Source organism: Etheostoma cragini, chromosome 12, assembly GCF_013103735.1.
Source record: "Etheostoma cragini isolate CJK2018 chromosome 12, CSU_Ecrag_1.0, whole genome shotgun sequence".
NCBI classification, from domain to species: domain Eukaryota; kingdom Metazoa; phylum Chordata; class Actinopteri; order Perciformes; family Percidae; genus Etheostoma; species Etheostoma cragini.
In genome coordinates, this window is record NC_048418.1 from 17,052,884 (window position 1) to 17,078,427 (window position 25,544).

Below are 25,544 nucleotides of genomic sequence, written 5' to 3' on the forward strand. Positions count from 1 at the left end.
ATTATTCCAAATTACTGATGTGGCTTTCATCTGTGTATCGTGCACAGTATACTGCACTGAAATTGTGATAATGCCCGGAATAGACATGAACTTATAAAATCAACTCAGTAAATTATTCTTAAAGTACACTAGATTTGCTAAACACCTTTATATATCCAGTGTGTCTCACAGGTAGTATATGAGTATTCTGATGTAGGATTTTAATATTAAAGGCTTAAATGTTCAAGTAGAGCAATATTTGAAATCTTTTTCAGGCTGTTGAAGCCAGATTTTACTCTTTTTCAGGATACTGTAAAACGGAATCCTCTTGTTAAACCAGCTTCAGTCCAAGTCTGCGTGAGACATCACATGTCCAGTGTGTCACTCAGGTAATAGTGGAGCATTCTGATGTAGGATTTTAAAATTAAAGCCTTAAATGTCCAAGGAATGCTATAATTGAATTTATTTCTGGCTGATAAAGCCATATTTAACTCGATTTCAGGCTACTCTAAAAGAGAATCCTCCTGTTAAACCAGCTTCATTCCAACTCTGGGTGAGACAACACATATCCAGTGTGTTTCACAGGTAATATTTATATAGTAAATTTGCACTCCAGTATTTTCCTTCTTTCGAGGGACGAATCAGTTTACTGATATAGGTTACTACTTAGTCCGTAGAACACTTGTTAAAGGTCTTCTGTGGCTCTGAAGGAGCTTTCCGATGTCAAAGAATATAAATTGAGTTGAGATCCCTGACTGAAATAGTTTTATTGAAAATCCTTTGTTAAAGTTACGTTAATGGAACTGTAAGATGCAACAGTTTCCAACCCGTCGTCTACAAAGTAAATTCATCAATGTGTTTTTATGTTGTTTACATGATTGAATGCAAAAGAAGGAGTCGCACATCAATTTGATTCTTTTCCGTGCAAGACTATATTCCATAAATGTGGGTCTTAGACTAAAAATATGAACTGCTAAATAAACAAGGTATTCTTAATGTGTCCCCACTGCGGAATTGTCTTCTCACTGTGTTTACTCTAAATGTGGCTTCAGCTCACAGACTGAAATACTTAATTGTTCAGTACTTTTCCATGCCTCTTGTCTTAACTGTGTTCCTTTTCCTGTTCCATTGTTCCCTTTTTTGTTCACATTGTGTACTTAAGATACCTTATTTTCATGCTTGCACTGTCAATTATTACCTTCTATATTGTCAATTTGGATAGCAAAAAGCTAGTGATTTTCTTCACACGACAAGAGAGACTAGATGAGATTGTGAAAGACTACATTTGTCACCTGAGTTTTGAGCTGCAAATCGTGAAAACCACAATCAAGGTTCATTTTGTCCGTGCTTTTTGTCTTGGCTGTGTTAACCTTTTTAGCGGTCTCACACTCTGAACTCTCTCTTCAACCACATGATGAGATCTGGCAGCCGGGTGTGTTTGGGTAGAGGTTTGTATATTTGCTCTAAGACCCCTGAGTCCCCTTAATGCAACGCCACCAAGGCCGAGCCCGCTTTCCAGCACATACATGTGTTTGCTGGTGTATGTGCACACATGTGTGCAGGCGTACCTGTGTGTGACCATTGTTAATTCTCTGTCACACAAACCAGTCAATGCTGCCTCGCGCTCCTTTGAGTGAATGCACACATCCGTACACAAATGTGCATGTTTGCTTTGCAGATCTGGAGATCAGATGTCGGCAGATCATATATCAGACAGTCTGTCGGTCTTTGGTTTTGTAGCCTTGAACCGGAGAGAAAGAGAAGTGGATTGTAAAATTAAACATTTTTATGACCAGATTATCATCAGTTAACCGTTTTTCTGGCAACACATTTGCCCACAAGATTCTTTCAACAAGGATGAAATAGCATTAAGTGAAGATGCTTGTGCACATTTGCAGTGACATTTAAAAGTTGGCTACTTTTATTTTGTGTCAAAAAATATGAGCTCTAAGGTCTGTTTTAGTTGCACTTACTCAGCGTCTGAGTGTAGTTGTCTTGCGTCTGTATGCAGTGTGTGTTATGAAGAGCACTTTTTGAGGACGTTAATGTCACAGAAGTTGACAGAAGTCTGGAGATCGAAAGGCTTGTTCACAGCAGAGTTTTAAAGTCTGGCAAGGGACCCACAGCGGGTTGGGGAAAATTCCAATGGGTGTCAACATTTGGTGCTTCTAGTGGTTATAAATGTGTTACATGACACTTCTGGACATCTTATCTTGATGCTGTCTCAGGTCTCACATGCACCTCCAAAAACACTTGTTTTCTCAAATAAAATCCAGCTGGGTGTTTAGTAGTTTAAAGGGTCCGTATTCCCAAATCACATTAAGCACTAGTATAAGCATTTCTCCACTTATCCTAAGTGAGTTCTGACCACGATGTATTTCGGGACATGGGTCACGATTCTGAGATATTGGCCTCTGGGCCCAACCTGAATACAATGGAGGTGAATGGTATTGTGTTTGTGGTGCACAACGTGTTGAAAAATTGTTTTTTTTTTTAATTTCAAGTTATTCTGGATAATCCAAAAAGCCAAATATCTGGCAATAGTTTTTATTAGAACTACTTTCTACTGAGGAAGAAGCTACTATGGAGTCTGTCCAAAATAAAGTCTGTGAAAGTCAAAGAAAAGAAAGGGAGATAAAGAAAGTTGATAAAGTTGGCATTAAAAACTCAAACCTTTGCACCCAGACATTGTAATGGGGATCTCATGAACTCCAAAGATACCAAATGTGTCATGTTGGAATCTATGGGACTGGAATTAGATGGTTTTAACATTCAAAGATAAATATGGGGAAACAAAACGTGTGTTCAGGGCCTTCATACATGCTGGTCTCTGAGACATCCTCAGCGAACACACGATGTCTAGCTTTTGCTTCTCTGGAACCCTAAAGGTGAGAAATAGAAAAAGATCCATACCCCCAGATGGATGGATAGATGGCAGAAAATATATGTGCGATACATAGTCATACCCAGACGCACAGAGAGGTGGAGTGGAGTCTGAGCTCCGGGTTGGGGGGTTGGCTGAGTAGCTGGGTGGCTTCATGGCTTGAGGGCTGATCGTGGGTGAGCGAGAGACAGACAGAGAGAGAGAGAGAGAGAGAGAGAGAGCAGGCCACCCAAGTGGCAGTCAGTCAGAAACATGTGTGTCTGCTGCTGACCCCTACACATTAGCACAACACTTCCTCAATTTGTCTTCTGTGTTCTCCGGCCACAAATGAATTTCCTCCCTCCTTTTCCTCCTCCTTTTTTTTTTCTCTCCGCACATTACCTTTCAAGATGCTACCACCACCACCCACCACCCACCCCATCACAAACAACACCCCATCTCTGACTTAAACATCTGAATACTTTCACACAAACACTTGTTTTACAAGCTTTAGAGATACAACAGTTATTGCTGTTATTGCTTAGCCAACAAAGAGTGTGTGTGGAGACACAGAACCCGTGTATGGGATAACAACCTCTGTGACATGCCTTACACACACATACACAAGCACACACGCACACTAAGCCAGATATCTGTCACTGCGGAGGCCCCCAGATAATTAGCTAAACATTGACTGGGTGGTTGATTGCGATCACATCTTAAATTGCTTTTTGCCGTAAAATCACAGGATGAAGCAAAAGACTGACCTGCTTTACACCCTCAGGTTACCTTTTTCTTTTAATCTCACTAGTTAGAATGTTTATAACATCTACAGCTGTAACTGCAAACAGATTGGCATCTCCAAATCATAAAAAAAAATTCCTATCTCAAACATCCAACTATGGTTTTTGCACTGTAATTCAACTATCAGTTTCCCTTAGGATCATTTTAAACTGCTCAATTTCACACCAAAGCTACTAGCAATGAGCTAAATGGATACAAGAGCTGTTTAAAATGGAGTGATTCCTGAATTGCAAGCTATTAGATGTCATGTTATTAATGTAAAAGAGATAAAAAGAAAGAAAATGGTTAAAGAAAGTTCCTGTGTTATAAAATCAAAAGGCTAATTTTCCTTCTTTCCTACTGCAGTTCTTCAAAAATGTATTTCTGTCCATAAAAAGACAGCTGTATGTCGTCTCAAAGCAATGGGATTGGAGCGTTTCTCATAGGCCCGCTCATCGTTTGTAACTAATCACAATATTGTTGGCTTTTTTGAAAAGCTATATCGTTTCAGCTATGTTTGCTCACATATAATTACATATGCACACACACAAACAATAGCGAGGTTCTGTGCTTTCTTTTAAAGCTACAGGTCTCAGTTTGCATTACCACCTGCTAGCAGCGTCTGACAATACCTCTGTTACAATCGCACCAACAAAGACTTAAAGAAAAGTGTGTTTCTCTGTCTCTCTCTGTGTTTTGTGTGTTTTTCCCCCAGAAAGGCAACCATTCATTACGATGACAAAGGGGTAAAGAAATGCATTATCATAATTAATCTTGTGCGAGACTGTGGGTGGCAGCTCCGACTCTGCTCTGAGACTGACAGAAGTGCTCAAAGCAGAAAGTGTCTCTCTGCTACCGGGCAATTTTTTTGCCTTTTCATTGATATCTGAAGAACATGTAATTATAGACTAGCAAAGTTGGAAAAAAACTCATATGGGTTTTCCCCAACAATATGCGAGATGACTTTGTGAACTTTTAATCAAACAACCAAAAGGAAAATGTTTTATGACTGAAAAAAAGGTTTCAGTTCATCTGAAACATGGCGTGTATTTTTTCCCATCATCAAATCACACAAACAGCTTTATTTGTCTAGTCTGCCGGCCCGTAGCCAAATATTCTGTTTGGTTATCATGAAAAGGATTTGTTCATTTGGATTAGCCTTGACCCGAAATGTGTTTGGGATTTGTTATCTTTTGGGTTTTATTTCAGTCTTTTTTTAAGATCTAGATGTGATGCTCGTTAGTTATACGCTTTAAAGTGGTTTGTGTAGTGAAATTGCTGTAAATTGCCCTCACACATAGATAAGTATACACAGGGTGTAATGAGAGGGCAGAAAAATGATTATCATATGCCCTCAATCGCCTTCAGAACGCTTAGTGATTGTATAATGTTAATAGGGTCCTTATCTTTGATCCAGACCTGCATCAAACATCTTTTCTTTTCTTTCTTTTTTAGATTTTTGGGGCCGGGTAACTTTTCTCTATATAGTAGGCTAAGGCTGAATCCCATTCCTTCGTCTTACCCTAGATCTAGATCGACCTTAAATGTAGGATGGAAAAGCTTTATAACCGTGTGTAGATCTCAGTCCTCCCATTTGACTTTCTTGTATGTGTAAACACAGGCTCTGAACCTTAAGTTTTTTTTGTCATTTAGATGCTGTAATACATTTAGACAATTAATGGGCAAGTATTTAGAGGTTCTTTTATAAATACACATATCTTTGACTCTGTGTGATAGGTGTTTGTGCCAGGGACTAACCACGAGGACACATTGATAAGACACAAAGGACTAACACTAAAAGGATCCTTTTCCCTTTAGGCTTTAAAAGATAACTACTTCTGATATAATGTTTGAAAGTAAAAGTTGGATTTTCACCGCTCTACTTTTTTGTGCAACCAGTAACTTGTAACAAGAGTACATATAACATGCAACATACAGTTGCCGTGTGGCTACTCAGACATGTTTATAGACAATATGTTTCTAATTTAATCCGCTATTTTTTGGCATCTTGTTTGAAATTTCTGTCAAATATATTTCAATTCATGGGAATATCTGCCTCCTCCTTATGGCACCTCCTCAATGTTCCCCAGATACACAGCACTGTTGATTGAAATGTCATATCCCATAATGTATTTTATGGTTGCATATTAATCTCACTTCTACTGTGATTATCACTGTTGCTCCAGTAAAAAAAAAAAACATTATACGTATATCTAATTCCTCTTTGTTTCTACTCACTCATCATCTTTACTTACTTCTTATGAGAGAAAAAGAAGGAATGCAGTGGTGAGCAGTCTCTGTGCCTCTCTCTTCGATAAATAAACACTCTCTGGGCCTGAACCCTGGGCGTCTCGGCTGGTGTGCGACGGCTGAGTGCCAGAGCGGTTCCGTAGCTCTGCCTATAGCACATACAGAACCCCGGACGGACAGCCAGCCATGCATGCATGGATGAACGGATGGATGGATGGAGTCACTGGGGAGACATGAAATAGAGGAATGGAGCTAGGGGGGAGAAAGAGAAGGAGTAGAGAAGCAGATGAAAACAGAGGGGAAAGATGAAGGTGTTAAGAAAAAACTCTAAATAAAAGGCAGAGGTAGCTGAGCGTCTATGTAGCATGTCATAACCACAACGTCCCGGGTTCGATTCCAACCTCGGGGCCTTAATTGCATGTCATGCCCCTCTCTCTCCCCCATTTCGTTTGTCAAATAAAAGCAAAAGTGCCCCCAAAAATACTAATCTTAAAAAATGGAAGAGTAGAGGAGAAAAAAATGGAGAGGGTAAATAGAGGGAGGGAGGGAGGGAGGCAGAGGGACCATGTGGGACACAGGACATGGAGAAGGGAAGGAGGGAGAAAAGGCTTGGGCGTTTTGTGTTTGGAGGCCGGGGCAGCGTGATGGCAGATATCTGCACAGCGCATGGTCATCTCAGATGGTTTATTTATCCAAGGCCTCCAGACCAGGCCTCGGACCTCCCTGAGTTTGTTAGGGTTGAAGGGGCCCCCTACAACACAACCCAATTCCTCACATTCCACATTAGCTCCCATTTCCAGCTGCCTGTTTCCCTCGACCATTCAACCCGACCCAACCCAGTCCAGGAAAACTAAACCCAGGTCTAGCAAAGCAGAAAAAAAGCAGGCCCAACCAGTGAGGGGTTATAAGAACGTAAGCTCGCCTCCATTTGGGCAGATGGGTGAGGACGTATGTTGGTGTAGATATGTAGACCTGTGTGTCATTTAACTGCTACAGAGAGCTGTGGTGTGGTGGTAAATGACAAGTTTACAACGGTATCTGTGATATAAGTTCCACGTCAATAGAGAGACTGATGCAGTCAGAGGAAACATCCTGTTGATTCAAGATAAACCAAGAGATTTGAGGAGACCAGTAGAAAAGCTTGACTCCAGGATTATTTCTTTTAGACAAGTAAGGCTTTAAAACTGCATCTTTATTGCTTTTTTCCTAACCAAAGACTTAGTGTTAAAATGGAACATAGCCCTTGTCTGCCCTCATTTATTTATTTAGAGAATAGGAACGCTGAATAAGATTAAGATCTGAAATAAAAAGTTCAAAGAGGTAGTGACAGATAATAAGATAATGACAGAGAGCTGCACAGCCTTTTAATTTATTTAATAGCCCACCTAAGAAATCTTTGATTATTTAGCCAGAATGGGTACTTATAGTCTTCACTCTGACCGGTTCCTGTAAAATAAATCACACTTTTGAAGTTAACGCAAAAAAAGAAATGTAGAGCTTTACCATAATTTATTTTATAATGATTGTGAACAGTGGTTGAAGAAGTATTTGGATCCCTCACCTATATGAAAGTACCAATACAACAAAAGAAAAAGAAAATTAATGGCATACAAGTAAAAGTCCCGCATTCACAACCTTATTTAAGTATTATCAGCAAAATGTACTAAAAGCATCAAAGTAAAAGTACTTGACCCCTTTTATGTTATATCATTAAATGGTTAATACTGATACATCAATGTGTAATATGCTCATTTGAACTATTTTATCAATTTCAATCCCAAAGCCTAATCTGTAATGCTCTCTATTATATAGGGTAATTGTGTTTTTTTATATTCTAATATTCAAAGTAATTAGTATGGAAAGCTGCTCTTTACTCAGCTGAAATGAGTAAAAAGGGCAATATTTACCTCTGAAATGTTGTGGGGTAGAAGTATAAAGCAGCATAGTATTCGTTAAGTACAATACCTCAAAATAATACTGTATATTATAGTTTACCTGGTTCATTAATAATTATTTTGATTTGATTATTAGTAGAGTTACGCCGTCTTTTATGTATTGTTTACCTAGAAAAAAACTGCATATCATGTTGGACACTGTTGTTTAACTCTATGGATATTAATTTAAAAATGTACATTACACTATGTTCAATTCATAAACATCATCACTTTCATCCTGACAGTCACTTTCATACAACTTTCACAACATGTTGGACATACGCTAGCTTGGTACGTAGTACTCTAAGCACTGGACAAACATGTCAAATAAAGTACACATGGGTTAGTATAGCGAAAACATTTTATGTCAATATAACATTGTATAAAATCTATGAAAATAAGACAACACACATGAAGCCTGGCCATTTTATTTTAAACATTTTTGTGTTTTGTCATTGTAAATTGTACATCTTTGGATTTTGGAGTGTTGGATTGCCACATTGAGCTTTGGGATGTCATTAAAGACCCAGATATTTACTGCTTAATATATTTTATATATATTTATTGTATATTATAGATAAAACTACTTAGATTCTTAGTGTAAAAAGATTTCAGGTGAATGACAACTGTCAGGGAATCTGATTTAATTTGGCATTGCATGACTACAGTATAAATACTTAATTATGTACTTTCTTACTTCTTTCATTAATGTAAACAGTCTTGATGGACATAATGGATTTGAATAAACGTGCACCTACCGTAGCTGTCGCGAACAGATTGAGTTTAGAGCACGACACCTACATTCAAATTGCTTTACACAACTACAAATTGTTTTACAATCGCCCAAAGGGCCTCACATTAGCACCAGCCACCTGCCACATGTTCTACACAGCAGCAGGTTGGTGTTTAGGCAGAGAACGTAATCTGGCAAAGTGTTTCTTCTTCACCCCCATACTGTCACGAGTGGGGCCAAAAGGTACTTACATTAGCAAACCACCAAGACACTCATACTCCTTCACTTATTTTTTTTTTCCCTCCGAGAGATTAGAAACCGTCAGGTCTGAGAACCCCCTTTTCTTTCTTTCAGTCTTTCTGTCTTTTTCTTTCATTTTCAAATGTTTTTCTTAGGTGAACTGCTCTCTGAACTCGTGAAATCATGCATCGCAAGACATGGAAACTTTCCAAAAGTCTCCACTGAGATAAGGGTGTCACACTGAACCAGGCAGCTCCCCAAGGTGTGGTTATATTTTCGAGGGTGTAAGGAGGCCTATCAACCTACTTTTAGAAGCTTTTGGCCACACGAGTTGAGGTTGCAGCTGTTTGCGCTAAAAAACCTACACACACACGCACACACACACACACTCACTTCTTTTCACAGCTGCCTATAACACACTGCACTGGCAGCAAAGACATAAGAGGGTAAAACAAATAGTTTGGGGTGTCAAATGTGAGGCTCCAAAAGATGGCCTAAAGTGATATAAAAAGTGCTTAAAGACGTGTAATTCTCCCACACAACAAAAGTGAATCACGTTTCCGTTCTTGTATAAAAAGCTGAATTAAACTCTTCGTTTTTCTTACACTGATTGAACTTTGCTGATGATACAATACTACTGGATGTGTGTGTGTGTGTGTGTGTGTTTGTGTGTGTGTGTGTGCGTGCGCGCGCGCGTGCGTGTCTGTGACATCAATAGATGGCATGTGCGATTGCTTCCAACAAACTGGAGGGCCCGGCCGCTGGGAATAATGTCCACAGAGCAAGTGAGGCGGGCAGGCAGCAAGCTGTGTGCGCGTATGTGCGTAGGTGCGTGGGTGCGTGCGCGGCTGTGCAGAGTTTATTGAAAGAGTTCCTCTCTCCCTACCCCTCCTCCTCCTCCTCCTCCCCCGCCCTCCTCCCCTCCCTCCCTCCCTCCAGCCCAGGCAGCAGCAGCCTGGGTGGTCCCCCTCTCTCTCCACTTTGGTGAGCTGTTGCTTAGCAGCTAATAATAGGCGATGTTTGCAAAGTAATTTGCCTCTTCCTTGGCCAATGGGAGCCGGAGCACTTTTCCATCAAACCTCCCTTTTCAGGATTTGCCGAGAGGCGAACTTCTCCAAATGTTACCGCTACAGGATCGGAGTTAGACTTGACACGGACGGCTCAGACCGAGGCTACTACTACTACTACTACTACTACTACTACAACTACTCCTAGCAACTACAACTACCACTACTCCTGTCTGAGACCTCGTTTCATAAACTATCGGGACGAATGAAGACTGAAGGATTTATACGGATTTCGGCGCATAATGTTGGGATGGAGTTTCGAGACTTGTTTGGCTCCAAGGAAGACTAGAAAACGTCTCTCTAATTTGTCTCCGGCGGTGCTGGATGCGCTCCTCTTCTATGTTGGATTATTGTCGTTTTTTCTGAACTCGCACCGATTCTCTGTCGCTTCGCTCTGCGCCCCGTTCACCCTCTTTGGACTATGGCCTCGGATGGCGGGGTCCCAGGGGCCGGCGTCTATGGAGATTTACCCCCGAGTTATACGCGCTCCCAGCAGCCTGCGAACCAAGACGTACTCCGGAGACCCAGCTACTGCCACGCTGCTTTCGCACTTAAACAGATCTCAAAGGTGACACAATGCTCGCGGTAAAGTGTTGGCTGACTATGAAGGCAGCTTTCATTCAGTCGGCAAATATGAATGAAAAGTCTTCAAAGGCAGCTTTTGATTTAGCCGTGATCTAATCGAGAGTTGAGGGCGCATGAGGGAATGTAGGGTAGGCTGAAGAAGCAGCTCCCGAACCGGGGTCCGGAGGACCAGCAGAGCTCCCCCGAGGGACACGACAGGGAAATCGGGAGTCTTTCACTTTGACTATTTATTATTTGGCGAAGAAAAAAAGAAGTTTTAAAATTGGTCATCAGAGGGTAAAATATAGGCGAGACAACAGAAAAGTTATGCTTAATGCAACAAAACCTGTTAGATGTCCGAGCTCGCATGACACTTTGGGAACACTGTTTAGCAAAGTGTTTTTTATTTATTTATTTGGCAGCTTGTTAACTATGCTGTTTGTTTGAATGGACACCAGGCTCCCATTCATTTATGTTGCTAAAGCCAACGGGAGGGAGTGAGTGAGGGGTTTGTTCCCATATCCCAGTCGTGTTGTGCGTGTTTTTGGCATTGTGCAGGCAGCCGAGAGCGCACTGGCCCGGGGTCTGTTTGGAAATGTGGTGGGTCCTGTAAAGGAATTCACTGATTGAGTTTGATCTGACAAAGCATCTTTGGACCGCCCGGATGCTTGGACGTGTTTCAGCACTGCTGAGAGAAACCACAACACCAGTGCAATGTTGTCTGCAGAAGTGACATTTGTAGCACAGGAACTGAATTTTTAGCCTCAAACTCGAGATTCTAACAGATATTTTACAAATTAGAGGGGGAAAAACTGTAGAATACTGCGGAGAAATAGATGTCAGATGGAACTTTATTTATCACCAGCTCATTTTGTTAGTATTAGTTTAGATTGAGCAAGGCTTCCACTATAACCACATGTTGGAGAATAGAAGCAGTTAACTACCAGTATTCTGTTCACTTTCTCAGCACACATATGTTGATAGCTTTGTATTCCATTCTCACTAAAGACCAGATTCAGATAAGGTGTCTCATATAGAGGGACACCTTTTCGATAAGGTTGATAAGGCTCCGACTGCCACCATGTTCTGAGTTTTAACAATTACTTAAGCTTCCATTAAGTCCCCGGTTTGCTCTGTATTGATGAAAACTGTGTTTTTAAAGCTCTTTTTCATTGCTGTTTCTCTTGACTATGTACATTTAAACTATTAGGAGCTAGTTTCCCACTGAAGACTTAACATTAGATAGATAGATAGACAGTTAGATAGATAGATAATTTATTCATCCAGAGGGAAATTTTAGGCATCTAGTAGTTTAAACAACAATAACACAACAAACACATACACACATATATCTCACATACACAAAAATCACTCACAGAAATGCACAGTTAAAGGTGCTTAGGTAGACTAGTCCACACAGACTAGAAGTTAGTGCAAATCATTGCCACAACTGTGCAGATTAAATCATCTCAGATGTGGGGTGCCAGGTCTGGACTCAGTTCAAGAAATAGACATGAGGTTTTAGCAGGATTGTGACAGCACACGCTGTTGGTAGGACAGATCTGTGGTCAGCTAGTTAGCACCTTGACACCTCCTTATACAAAGTGTCACCTGAAATTCCACAGAAAGACTCTCTGAATAAAGATGCATGCGTTTTCCAGTGTATTGGATTTAAGTTGTCATTGTGCTTCAGATATTTGTCCCACTTGAAACACATATAGAGATCCAAACTATGAAACCTGCCTTTGTGGAGAGTTGTGCGGTGATGCATTATTTATGTGTGGTAACACAGTGATGTTAACTCTGTCCTTTTCTCGCCCTCCCTCCTGCTTTTGAACTAGGGCAAGGCGGTAGGTCAGAAAGCTCCTCTGTGGATCCGGGCGAGGTTCCAGGCCCTCCTGTTCTCTCTGGGCTGCCACATCCAGAGGCACTGTGGGAAGGTCCTCTTTATTGGACTCTTAGTATTCGGGGCTCTGTCTGTGGGACTCCGAGTCGCAGCCATCGAAACGGACATCGAACAGCTATGGGTGGAAGGTGAGTCTGAGAGATTTCCATCGGTCCTTTAAGCAATGTTCTTATGACGCAGCAGTCTCTGGTTTTGTTACTGCTTCTCACACAAATACTACATCACTCATCCTTCAGGTGGCATCATTCTGTGAGTTTCGGTTTTAGGCCCATGGTTGTCAGTCCTTTTCTTGGACTGATGAAGAGTCAGCTGAGGCTTGTTTTCCCCCCGCTGGGTTTAAATTGAGGTTGAATGACAACAGTGGCTGGTGGGAGATGCAGGGTGGCCATGATTAGTCATCTCATGGGTGGGTTGTTCAGTGACTGATAGACTTACTGCTCTACAGTCCAAAATCAAGGATTAAGATAAGGAGGAGCTAGTTTCAAGTTGTTTCTCTGTATGATCAAATCTGTCATCACTGTATAGAAGGAATGCTTGAACCGAATAGCTAGTAGATGAAGTATTAAGTTCCTTTTGAACAGTAGTCCATGTCTCTGTTTCCTGCGTGTTGTGAATGGGGAATATAGTGTATGTTGTATTAGACAGTGTTCTCAGTGTTGTTCGCTCACGTCTGTTCATGTCTTAAAAAGTCACACTTTACTTAAGAACACACACTTCTATTACTAGTATATAGTAATAGTCTATCTCCCTCTTATGTCATACAGACGCGGACTATCTGTCACTTGTCCGTGAGACGTAACTGTGTTTGTGATTCAATGCTGACTCACAAAACTTTAGATTTGACAGTGCTCTCTTCTCCACTCTTTCTGTGCATTTTTAGATCCAGGTTATCTGTACATTTTCAGGGCTAGATGCAGCTTTATTTGGTTTTTCGCACTGGCCAAATTCCTTTTAAACCCCCAGGCTTTCAGTGCAGGGGCTGATCCCCGCAGCAGATGGACTGTGTGAATGGTTAGCCATCTTTGAGGGCTCTGACCCCTCCCCCCCTCGGCTCCCTGTGTGGTCTCTAACTATTCTTGGATTCCATTCAACAAGAGGCAAGCAGGCAGGCAGGCAAGCAGGCACCACCTCCCTAAAACCCCCTCCCTCCTCCTCCTCGCTAGAAGAAAAAAATATAAGTGAATGCAGCTGAAGTTTACCCACCTGTTTTGCACACTCTAAAAGCGCTACAGCAGTTGGTGAATATAAACAGACTGTATGGGGTTGTTTAAGCCCACCATGTCACTAGTGGATGGGGACAGGCAGCTCCCACAGGAGCTGTGTGGAGGTGTTTGAGAAATCACACGCTGCTGGTGTCAGGAGAAATGTTTTGAGGCTGTGCGCTTCACTTACACAGGAATTTAAATAAGTTCCTGTATCAGGCACAATTAGAAGAAAAAAAACAATCTTGTGTAAATGTAGTCACTGAAATCATTAGCTCGATGCTACAAAAGCCTGGATTTGCAACAAAAGCAGGAGTTTGCATTTCCACAGTCTCTTTTTTCCCTTTGGTTTCATTTTGGTTAGTGTAAAGCTTCAGGATTACCTCTTGAGCTAATTGGCAGATCCATCTCTTAAAGGAGATGTTTAGATGTTTGTGTGCCAGTTGTTTTGCTGTGGGATTGAGAGAGTTGAACTGGGGGGGGGGGTGCTGAAAAGGAATGCTGTGCCTTTAAGAGGCCGTGGCCATGTTTCTAAAGTTTCTGCCTGCCTTGTTTCCACCAATAGCCCATTGACAAAGCTGCTAGGGCCTCAATGGAGAGTAAAGTGGTTTGGTAACAAGGAGAGGTTAGCTCTCTCTCCCTCTCTCTCTCTCTCTCTCTCTCTCTCTCTCTCTCTCTCTCTCCCTTCTCTCTCTCCCTAATAAGACAGCTGATTTCATATTAAGGGTATCTTTTTTCTACATTAGTTTTTAAGTTTAATTTTACTGTTTCTGTGCATATTTCTTAACTTAGAAGAAATTGCAGCATAAACAAAGCTTTCCCACTTGTATCCTCATTTGTTCAGAATAAACCAGCTGTGAACTGACACTGTATGTGTTAACACTGCCATGGTGTGAGCTGTGTGTGGGTTTGTTGTGTGTGTATGTAAGGGGCATATGCTTTCCATCATATATTCATACTAGAGGCCGCCCCCACACTACTCACACATAGGACACAAACACACACACTTGTCATCTTGGCCACCTTTGGTGTGTACACCCCTGCCCAGCCGTCTGTCTGCCTGCCAGAATTTCCTGACTGCGTGCCCGTCTGTCTGCCTATGCTTTGTGTGTGTATGGCTGTTTACATTTCTACCTGTCTGTCTGCCTGCTCTGTGAAGTCAGGCCACCAGGGCTTTTTTAATTGCTTCCTCCCCTCCTACTTCAAAACAGTGTGAAGCAGAGCACAGCAGTGGAGTCTGTCTAGAGAGACTAGACAGGGAGGTCGGTAAAGTTAGTGTCTCTGCTGTGTGTACCTGCCCTGCAAAGCAAATATACCTCCACTGTATACAGCCTTTATTTCCTTTCATTTCTGTTTGCCCTAAGGATACTTGTGCATTTTCAGGGGGGGGGGGGGGCATGCAACAAAAGAGTAAAAGGGTTAATCATGTCTTCAGTCCTCACACCTGTACAGGTAAGAGTAAAAACCACAGTATCAGGGTGTTTAGTCTGACAGTGGGATTAAGGACCATTTCTGGTTACTGCTCAGTGACTGAGACAGACATCCCCCATCCAAATACCTTCATTTATTAAAACATTGGATCAGAGAGTAGTGTATTTCTTTAGGAAGTGTCTGTAGACCTGAGGACAATACTACATTGATGGACACTATGTGAAGATGTTTTCATTATTTCTTCAGCATCATATTTGAGTAAAAAGTGCCTGGATTACATATATAATTTCACCATTTCTGTTATTTCTCAGTAAATGAAGCTTTGCATTCTGTAAACACACATTATCCTATATGATTTATATTTATTATACAGCCCTCCCACCTTTGAGAGAGGGGAAGTTGGTGTGAGCTGAGCAACGTATGACCCAGTCTGGGTGTTGTGTTGTCCACAAGCAGAAAAGAGAGCGAGAGATCGTAAAAAGAGGCGCAGGAAGAAGAGAAGGATGAGAGCAGACATTGGGGGGTTGGGGCAGGAACAAGGAGGAAGGTTTACAGCTAGCTGACACCTTTTTTTGCCGTTTTTTTTTTTTTACCTTCCCTTGTCTTACTTGAACAAACATCAAGTGTGAGACTGTCTGAGGCATGTTGTTCTTCCACCCTAAAGGACTGCGAGAGTTTGGGTTTGTAGAAGAAACAAGTTGCTTGCTTTAGCTTGAAATTTTTACTAAAATCTGATTTAATTTTGCAATGTGTGTAATTGTTTTAAGTCTTGCCTTTTTAAGACTTTTCAGCTCCGATTATTCCCCTTTTACAAAGGCCCATTTGAAAAAGCTTGTTTGGGAAAAGAGAGGAAAGAAATGGCCTCATAGCCACATTAACTAAACTCATCCTTCTTGGCAAAGTTTAGGTCAGGCATGACAGACATGTACACAGACTCAAGCTGTCCAAATATGAGTGCAGTGAGACAGGACCTATCCGGATAGAAGGCACACCACATGTCCCATAAAGAGGCCATGTAGAAAGAGGATAGGAAACGGGGAGGCAAAGACCATACACTGTCCACATTGCATGAATGCATAGAGACCGAAGTGCTAGCTTAGCCAGCTATCAATGAATCAGACCGAGAAACAGATTGATTAAAAGAGAGCCTGGGTGAGAGAAAAGACGTCTGAGTCTGCGTAAACGAGCGATTGCACACGTGGGCAATTTGGTGTTTGGAGGAGTTTTTCTAAACAAACCTCAGAGCGGCACAGCAGGTAAATGCTATAATTCATCGGAGCGCACACAGCGCCCCAGTTCAGACAGAGAAAGGGAGCTCTATGAGGCATTATTGGAGGTGAATAGCGCACGGTGGTGCCCCAGCTAGATAAATAAACTCCCAGCGCTCAGGGCCCAGGACCTCACTGGTAGAGAGAACAAACAAGACCAGAGTCAACCTGGGTCACTTCTAAATGTTTATTTCACCCCCCCCCTCCCGCCATCCTTCAATCCAGGTCTCCCTCATTCCATCCCCGTTTTCAACATCCCCCCCCCCACACACACACACGCACACACACCCTCTTTAACATACAGACCAAGACCACCCTCCAACAAATAAACACACATTGAGGAGCTATAGATACATATTACAGACACATGGTCTTCATGACACAGAAACACAGACTGCTCCTACCTGTCTTTTTGAAGCAGCAATTTTAAAACAAAAGTATTCATCATGGTAATTTCAAACATATCTTTATACTGTTATTTTGGTGCCAACACTTTTATAAAAAGGGCACCGGACTATCAGTCGTTGCAACATTGAATGCAAAGTACTGAGAAAGGGTGCATTGCAATTGAAAATGCGATAATGAAAACTCAATCAATATAGTGTGGCACCCTTTCTTTCCTAGCTGAAGAGCAACCTTTGTCTTTGGTCTGCGCGAAATAAAGTGCCACCAGTCACCCTTGAGTTTGCACCATTTTGCCTCTGTCTTTACATCATGCACGTATAAAAAGTAAAGGGAGAGGGAGAAAGGCTGAACATTTTCTTGGTACTTGGGAGGGAAAAAAGAAATGGTTCTTGGGCTCAATAAATTCATTTCTCGTCTGAATGAGACCAGCAACGTGGAAAAATTTTGCCTTTCAGGCAGGGATGAATGTATGTTTCAACCACACATTAAGCAGTATTAGCGGTCAGTGGAGTGTCTAATGTGACTATTTTTCACAGTGGCCAACTCTGCCCATGATTAGCATAATTAGCAGAGGCAAGCCTATACATATGGAAATAGAAAGTGCCTAAATGCCAACCCTGGTGGAAATTTATGTGTGGTGGCTAACACCACTGGCACATCTGAATAGAATGTAAGTGAAACTGATTTTTCCTTTTTTTTTTTTTTTGTTTTATACTGTTTTTAAGGTGTGATCTCAGTTTTTTTTTCATGATGGTGGAAGCTGCAGGATTTAAACACATTGAAACTGGTACATTTTGATTTTTCGTGTTCACACATTAATTAGGATTTCCTCCTACTCAACAAACCCAACTGTCTCTGACGATTAATGACCACATAGGCTAGCGCGTGCATGTGAAGACAAAAACACACACACACTGTATTTCTATAGGTAAGATACCAAAGTGCCAGCTTCTCTTTCTTGCCCCCAGCCTCACCCTCCCACCGCCGGCTCTGGCATTGTTTTACAGGCTGGGAAAGTTTTGGTCCATTTGCTTTATTTTATTCTGCTGTTTGTTGGGAAACATCTGAAAGAAATTGAAGGGTTGAATGACTAAAGGGGTCTGCATTCAGTCTGCACTGCTGCTGCACTGAAGGACTGTATGGAGGAACGGCCCATCTGCTGGGGGCAGCCTAGTTCAGGCGGTGCCCTGGCGAGGGAATGCCATGGGGCAGCCTGGGCCGAGGACCCAAAGTGAAGCACAGTCCTCATTCTGGTAGGTTCACATGTGACAAAAGGAAGTTTTTTCTTGTGATGCTGGGTGCCAGGCCAGGAGAATAAGTTTGTCATTTGGCTCCTTTGCTGAAAATCAAAAGAAATAAAGGACCTCTATTGGAGGACATTGTAAAAAAAAAGAAACGGCTAAAAGAAAAAGTAAATGATGGATAGAAGATGGCAGCCAAGGGATTGCTTTATGTCTTTTTTTTTTATTGTTGCTACTCCGTGGAGGCCAGTGGCTGTTCATTACTCATTACTCATAACATATTACTCATATGTTGCTATGCCGTGTAAATCCGGAAAGGGTAACTTCCAATGCACTTTGTTGCAGGTAAAAGCATACATGTCACTTTCAGCCCTGTTCGTCTCGGGTCTTCCTCCATAGCAGCGTGGGGCCTTTCAGAGGCCCCCTAATCCAGCTAATCTACCACACTGAACTTTGAAGGTGGCCTGGTCTGACCTAGCATGGCCTGGAACTGGGACTAGGCCTGTAAACCATGAAGACAACATAGAGTAGAATAGAATAGAATAGAATAGAATAAATTTGAAGCACAGCACTTTAAAGATGGCCTTGCCTCTGCCCTAGAAGCCAGATGTGAGAAGCAAAGCCACACGTATTTCACAGAGTAAGGGGATTCTGTGTGTTCGCCTTTGGAGGATCAGGTGAAGAGGAAATGACAGGGTCCAGTGTTTGAACCAGTGTACACACACACACACACACACACACACACTCACACACACACACACACAGACACACACACAGAGGCACATGTACACACATTCATACAAATATTACATTTGTACACAAAGCCATGAAACCATGTCAAGGCTTGTTGTGACATTTTTCATTTGCTTTTCACTTTCCCAAAGGCGTAGCTGTTGTGAAATTGCTTTTAGTGGTAAAGCTAGTAAATGAATTCAGATGTTGCATACAGCAAAGTTGAGTTTTTTGCTAAAATGTGTAAAATGGTGGTCGAGTTTCTCAAAAACATCCAGAACTGTTGAAGTGATTTAGAAGGAGTTGTGATCATTTAATGATTCCGTTTTTGCTACTTTTTCATTTTTTATCATGTTGCCAAACAAGGACTAATATTTCATTTTACAAAAATTTGCTAATGTACTAAAATTAGCAGCCACTGGGGTCTTGAAACCCTGGGTTTCCACAGTCAAAGGCGCTTTCTTCCTAGGGTGGGAAATGTTTCGAGAACTGTCTCTTTAAGGCTGTGTGGAGCGCAGGCTGAGTGCAAGGAGAGGGTAGGGGGGATTGAAAAAGAGTGAGAATGAAGTAGAAAATGAGAAAGAAGGAGTAAAGGAGAAGAGAACCCAGGACATAGAAAGAAAGACAGATAGGAAAAGAAAGGACAAGGTTCCCTCTTGAGTGTGCGTTGAGCTGAACTGAGCGGAGTGGCTGCAAAGCTGAGAGTTGGGTGGTTGGGGCCGGACCAGGGGTTGAGGAGAGAAGGCGAGAAAGAGAGAGAGAGAGAAGAGAGAGGACTGACTGGCTGCCTGGGTGGTCCAGATGGGAGGAACGAGACACAAATAGCTATAATTTACTTCAGGAGGCCTGTAATTACAGAGCCAGAGTCTCTCCGAGCCACCCAGTTCCTGTTGGGATCAAAACCCCACGCTGCAGAGGTTAACATACGAAATGTCAAAAAAGGTTTATCAGATGTCAAAGAGGTCCACGAACGGAAAGGGTTCCATTTTGTAGTAGCCTTTTTTGATTGGAAATCTGTGTGGCAAGGAAACTGGGTGGAGTTGGGTCCAACTGTACCTCTGAGCGCGGTTTTTACACCGAGTCAGATTCTTCGTACATGCACTTGACAGTGTGAAAATGGTTAAATAAAAGCCAAACAAACATCTTTATTTTCTCAACTACAGAGGTCTTGAGGACATTATTATGTTGGTTGTTGTGGCTCCCTTGGAAAAAAAAGATTTATAAAAAATGCTCAACTTTAAAAATGTTGTACGACCAGATGTGCAAAGGATCCATCCAGCGAGAACATTTTGAGGTTTTTCTTTTTCTTTTTGGGATGCACTGAGCCAGACACTCCAAAAAACTAAGAGACCCCTGACTGCAGAACGAGGTGACCTAATATTCTGAAGCCCCTGTGTAGGTAATTAAAACCTTGAAAGCAAAGAAATATTGGACGGTGTCTCTAAGGCTCGGAGTTCTAACCTGATCTCACACTTTTGCAGCGTAGGCTAAATAGTTTGTTTTTTCTTTTCTCCCCATCAATTATAGGAGCCTGCTCCAGGCTGGGGGGAGGTGCAGAGAGCATGAGGGGAAGAGAGAAAGAAAGAAAGAAAGAAAGATGGAGACAGACAGAGAGAAAGACGGAGGCAGGAGCTATAGAGTATAAAGAGTATGAGAGGAATAGATGCAGTCAGGATGGAGTGCAGCGTAGGGAAAGTGAGTAAAAGAGTGACGAGAGTTAGACTTAAGAAGGAGGTAGCCCTTGTTTCCCAACTCCCCCCTTTCCCTCCCTCTCTTTCTCTCTCTGGGTTGTCATGTAGTGGGACAGCGAGAGGGGCAGACGGGCCCTCTGTGATCCAGCGCGGCATGTTTCATGTCCACTTGGCACAGGCACAGATCCCCCCGGCTGGCAAACTCTTTTCAGGGCAACCTCCTGTAATTAGGGGGCTGGAGTCTACCGCAACGCACAACATAGCTCGCTCCCTCTCTCTCTGATATTTTTTCATCCTCTTTCTATCTGTTTTTTTGTTCATCACCACCTCTGACATCTAATATCTCTCTCTATGAATCTATTTCCTATTCTTTTTGATGTCTTTTACCCCAACTTTTGGTGTGCCATTTAAACACCACCACTTGCTGTCCCCCTTAACCAACTCTTCTCTTCTCTTCTCATCATGATCTTTTATCATGCACTCAACACGACTAAATCAATATCTGCTGCCCTGAGCAGAGTGGCAGAGGGTTTTGGGGCATCAGAGCGTTGGTTTTCCATATTAATAGGGCACATCTGTTTCGCAGAAGGAGCCAATGAGAAGCTGTATTAGTCATTTCTCTTGGCCAGACGCTGGCTTGTGTGAAGTGCCTTCAAAACCAACACTGGCAATGGCTAAGGGCGTTGGTCGATATATGTGTGTGTTCTTGTGTAAGTGTGCAACACACTTTGTTATAGGATCCAAATGTGTGTGTGGGTATGTGTTTCTTTGTATGAGCGTCATAAATTCTGTGCTAATGTATGACTAATATACAGTATCTAGCTATCTAGATATCTAGCTATCTAGCTATCTCGGTATTCATCTGTCCTTTATTCTTTGTTTTCTAGCTGGTAGTCGAGTGAGCACGGAGCTTCGCTACACCAAGGAAAAGCAGGGAGAGGAGTCAGTATTTACCTCACAGATTTTTATCCAGACCCCCAAAGAAGAGGGCACCAATATTCTTACCCAGGAGGCTTTGCTGGTTCATATGGAAGCCGCTCTGTCTGCCAGCAAGGTCCAGGTGTCACTGTTTGGAAAGTAAGTGGACCACAGACATGTTATGTGAAAAAGTTTGTAGTCGACAATAAAGTAGTTGTAAATTAAACATGGTTTTCTCTCTTGTAGGTCGTGGGATCTTAACAAAATATGCTATAAATCAGGAGTTCCTATTATAGAAAATGTCATGATTGAAAGGGTAAGTTCAAAAGAAATTGATCTGTTATTCCTATATTTAAATATTTTCCATGATTTGAAATCTTTAATCATGCTTCCTTTCTATTTCCTGATCCCAGATGATTGACAAGCTATTCCCCTGTATGATAATCACCCCATTGGACTGTTTTTGGGAAGGGGCCAAACTACAGGGAGGCTCCGCCTATTTACCGTAAGTCTTTGAATATTTGACCCAACTTACATTTTCTTTTTGCATATTAAAACATTGAATTGAAAGTCTTGGCTCTCCCTTTGCTGTCATTGCTTCCATCTGACTTGCGTTGTAGACTAGAGCTTTTGGAGGGGTCCGTAACTTTTAACACATGCTCGATGGAGACATACAGTTGGGCTTTCAGTATTCTGTCAGTGGGTGCTGTGACTGACAGCGGCGGTCAGTAATAGAGTTCTTTTAGGGCCCAGAGAGGGACTGGAGGGGGGTGTCCTGACAGAGAAATTCAAAGAGAGAAAGTGAGGGAGAGATGCAGCAAGGGAGGGATGGAGAGAGAGAGAGAGAGAGAGAAAGAGAGAGAGGAGGATGGCTGCAACAGCAACTGGGTGGTGGGTTGGTAGAACGGAGGGCGGGGAGGCGGCGGCGGTGGTGGCAGGGGAGCCCTTTGGGTCAGACAATGGTAAGCATTCTTTCAGTTTACGAGTGAGTGTCCATCAGTGCAGAGGCCCCGGAGGAGGGAGGGGGGCCGGCTTTGTCAGCTCACGGCTAACACTCGGCATTCTCATGGTAATGCCCCGGGCTCCCAGCTCCCGAGTTGTCCAACAAATAAAATGGGCAGTATTCATGCCTCAAGTCCCTCGAGAAAGACAGAGAGAGGCTACAAGACGGTTAACAGTGGAGTCTGGGCGTATTTGGCCATTTGCGGATTCAGTTTTTTTTTCTTCTCCTTTTTTCAGGACAAAGTTCTCTTGAGAAATTAAGTCACTGAAAGAGAGCTTTTTTTGGTCGACAGGATTGATATTTCAATTGAGTCCTTAGTTTATAAAAGATAGTTTAGATGGTAGCAGATGTTCCTTTGCAAAACAAATTATTTGTTTATATTTCGGTCTCAAGCTGACAGCGGTATGTTGCATGACAAGCCAGCACATACAGAAACAAACACAAGTTTCCCATCCTTAGCATCTCCCGGTTGGTTTATGTGAGCCACAGAGAGGGAAAAGGGGGTCTTTGATGATTCACACGTCTTCCAAGGATTCCTGTAAATCACACAGTGTTTGGCATCTGTTGTTATTTATTAATCGTTTTCTTTACTCGTTTTTCAAGTGGAGTTGAAGGGAACTTGTGGTGCTCTGAGGCCCGTGTCCCCCTCAGCTTCTGCTTCACTTCAGCTCTGGTTTTAAATGCAAAAAAGAAGGGTGAGATGGAGAGAGAGAAAGGGAAAAAGGGATAGAGGCAGATTGGGAAAGAGAGTGAGGAATAGTGAGTGTGTGCAAGAGAGAGAGAGAGAGAGAGAGAGAGAGAAAACTTGAGAGAACAAAGAGCAGCAATCTATGAAAAAACAAAAGGGCCCAAGCCCAGCTCACTCAAGCAAAAACTAGCTGATAAAGGAGTGTGTCTTTGCGAACAGCAGCAAAAGGGACCCTGGTATGTGGGAATAGGAGAGGAGCTCTCTTCATGAGCCATTGGAGGGAGATTGGCCCCAGAGTTGAGATACTTTAGGATTCTTTTATTTCCATCTCTTTATGTCTCTTCTTTCTTACTTTGTCTCACTTTCTTGAAAATGTCCATCTTAAGTGTTTTCTTGCACTGAATCAAAAAATCTTGCCAATAATGTAGCATGTTATTTACTTTTTTGCTTATGTAATTTTAAGTTCCAGCAAACACTACTGTTAAAGTGGATTGATTCATTTTCTGAAGGATAAATAAAATGGTAAAAATGTTGTTGTTTTTTACAATTTACCAGTAGGATATTTAGCTTTAAATTGATGCTAACTTATTGGTCAATACTTTAGATAGATAGTGCCTTCAGCAAGTAGGCTATAAAGGTCAAAACCACGAGAAAGCTATTCATTTAAATAGATTAGAGTAGATTTATAGAATTAATTACAGAGCAAATTATGAATATATCTCAAGGAGGAGGATGGTGATACAAGTGATGCTCAGCATTGAGTTTATTTGTCTGTGAACATCACACAACAAACGGTGTGAGAGCCCCCCCTTTGTTTATCCTCTTATTCCCCACCTATATCCCTACCATCCATCCTCCCAACCTTCCCCCTTCCCTCCCTCCTTATCAAGACGTTTGGGAGGCAAAGGTAATCGTTATGACTAAGTGCAGGACATTGAGGAATGGAAGTGAGCAGGCAGCCACTGTGCCTTTTCCGCGGGCATTGTGGCAGCGTGAAACAGGATAATAAACGCTATTTTATCCTGTATCTGCAGCTAGCCTCCTGCATAGCCCGGCTCAACCAGGGAGACAGAATTAAAGAATCATAGTTTTTCTGCTCACAGTAAAGAATAGCAGGAATGCAGAGCCATGCAGACTTGCGGGCACACAGTGAAAACGTTATTTTTGCAGTTACTTCTTCAAATTATTGTCATCGGATGCTCATCATATGTGTGTCTTTGTTCTCCAGGGGTATGCCAGATATTCAGTGGATGAATCTAGATCCAGTCAAGCTGATGGAGGAGCTGAGTCAGTTCACTTCCCTGGAAGGATTTAAGGAGATGTTGGACAAAGCCCAGGTGGGACACACATATACAGACTTGCTGAATGATGGACTACTCTTATGAAAAATTGCAGTTTTTTTTGTACTGAGACTTTTTATAACGTTGTTTCATTCCTTAGGTGGGACATGCCTACATGAACAGGCCATGTCTAGACCCATCAGACCCTGACTGCCCTCTCAGTGCACCCAACAAGGAGCAAGGAGAGGTAATAACTCACACATAAGAAGTCAAGTTATTATATACAAGAAGTCGTACGTAGGTAAAAGTAGCACTCATAACTGAAATAGCACCTAACATGTTTCTCTTTGGTTTTCTGTCTTTACCTCTGCTCCTCGTCCATTCAGAGTCCTGACATTGCTGGGCGTCTCCAGGGTGGTTGCCATGGTTTCAGTCGGAAGTTCATGCACTGGCAGGAGGAGCTGATCCTCGGAGGGCGGGTCAAGAGCAGCCAGGAGATTCTGCTGAGGTGTGTATTTCTCATGACATGTAAAGAAAGATGAGATGGGATTTTACAGAGTACGTCATGTCTGATTGGAGGATGTGATTGTAAAGGGGGCTGTGTCATCACCGCCAGCTGAGCAGGCAGCCAGTCAGCTTGTGAGCCGCTGTGATGGTGGAATCTGTGTAACCTTTAATAACCTAACAGACACATGCTAGGAATGCCTGGTACTGAGAGGGATCGGTTTCCTGCATGACCCCAGTCCAGGATAGGCCAATTAAAGATGATTGACAGTCACAAAAAGCCCCCTTACCCTGTTACACATTTGTTGTGTAAGGGACCAAAAAAGAAGAAGTGGGGAAAAACACTTCAAATTATTCTGAAGCTGACCTGCTTTTAAACGTGACACTCTCCAGAGTTTAGTTTTTTCCTTTTGACTTCAACTGGATTTAAAAGCATGGCCAATAAACATGGAGTGACAGTATTGGGTCAAAGCCCAAATCATGACCCACACAGGCCCAGAGCCTTGAATGAAAGAGGATTCCAGTCCCATCTGAAAGAGCCGCACTAACTTACACTCTTGGATCTGATTTATGATCGTTTCTTTCACATTTTGAGCAGTGCTGCTGTTCACTGTGTTGTGCCAAGAAAACCTAAGGACATCTGGGATCGCAGCCGGGAGACCGGCAGAAAGGCCGACTAGATAACACCTGCTTTTAGGTGCTTACATTGGCAGACAGACAACAAGCAGGCAGGCAGGCAGTCAGGTTGACAAGTCCTCCAAGAAAAGGCACCTGCCTCTAGTCATTTACAGAAAGGCATGTTCCTGTGTAGGTAAAGGGATACCAATACCTAAAACAGTCTAACTGGATGATTTCTAATGTG

General features: G+C 42.3%; 1 protein-coding gene across 1 annotated transcript in view; it reads left to right on the forward strand.

The window, feature by feature from the left end:
- Positions 1-9,763: 9,763 nt before the first annotated feature.
- Positions 9,764-25,544, forward strand: part of ptch2 (patched 2) — a 28,360-nt gene continuing 12,579 nt past the window's right edge. Inside the window, exons 1-8 of the mRNA XM_034888369.1 lie at positions 9,764-10,417; positions 12,255-12,447; positions 21,177-21,366; positions 21,454-21,523; positions 21,621-21,712; positions 24,127-24,235; positions 24,339-24,425; positions 24,565-24,686. Coding sequence (XP_034744260.1) covers positions 10,271-10,417; positions 12,255-12,447; positions 21,177-21,366; positions 21,454-21,523; positions 21,621-21,712; positions 24,127-24,235; positions 24,339-24,425; positions 24,565-24,686 — 1,010 coding nt within the window. The 5' untranslated portion in view covers positions 9,764-10,270. The remainder of the gene's footprint in view (positions 10,418-12,254; positions 12,448-21,176; positions 21,367-21,453; positions 21,524-21,620; positions 21,713-24,126; positions 24,236-24,338; positions 24,426-24,564; positions 24,687-25,544) is intronic.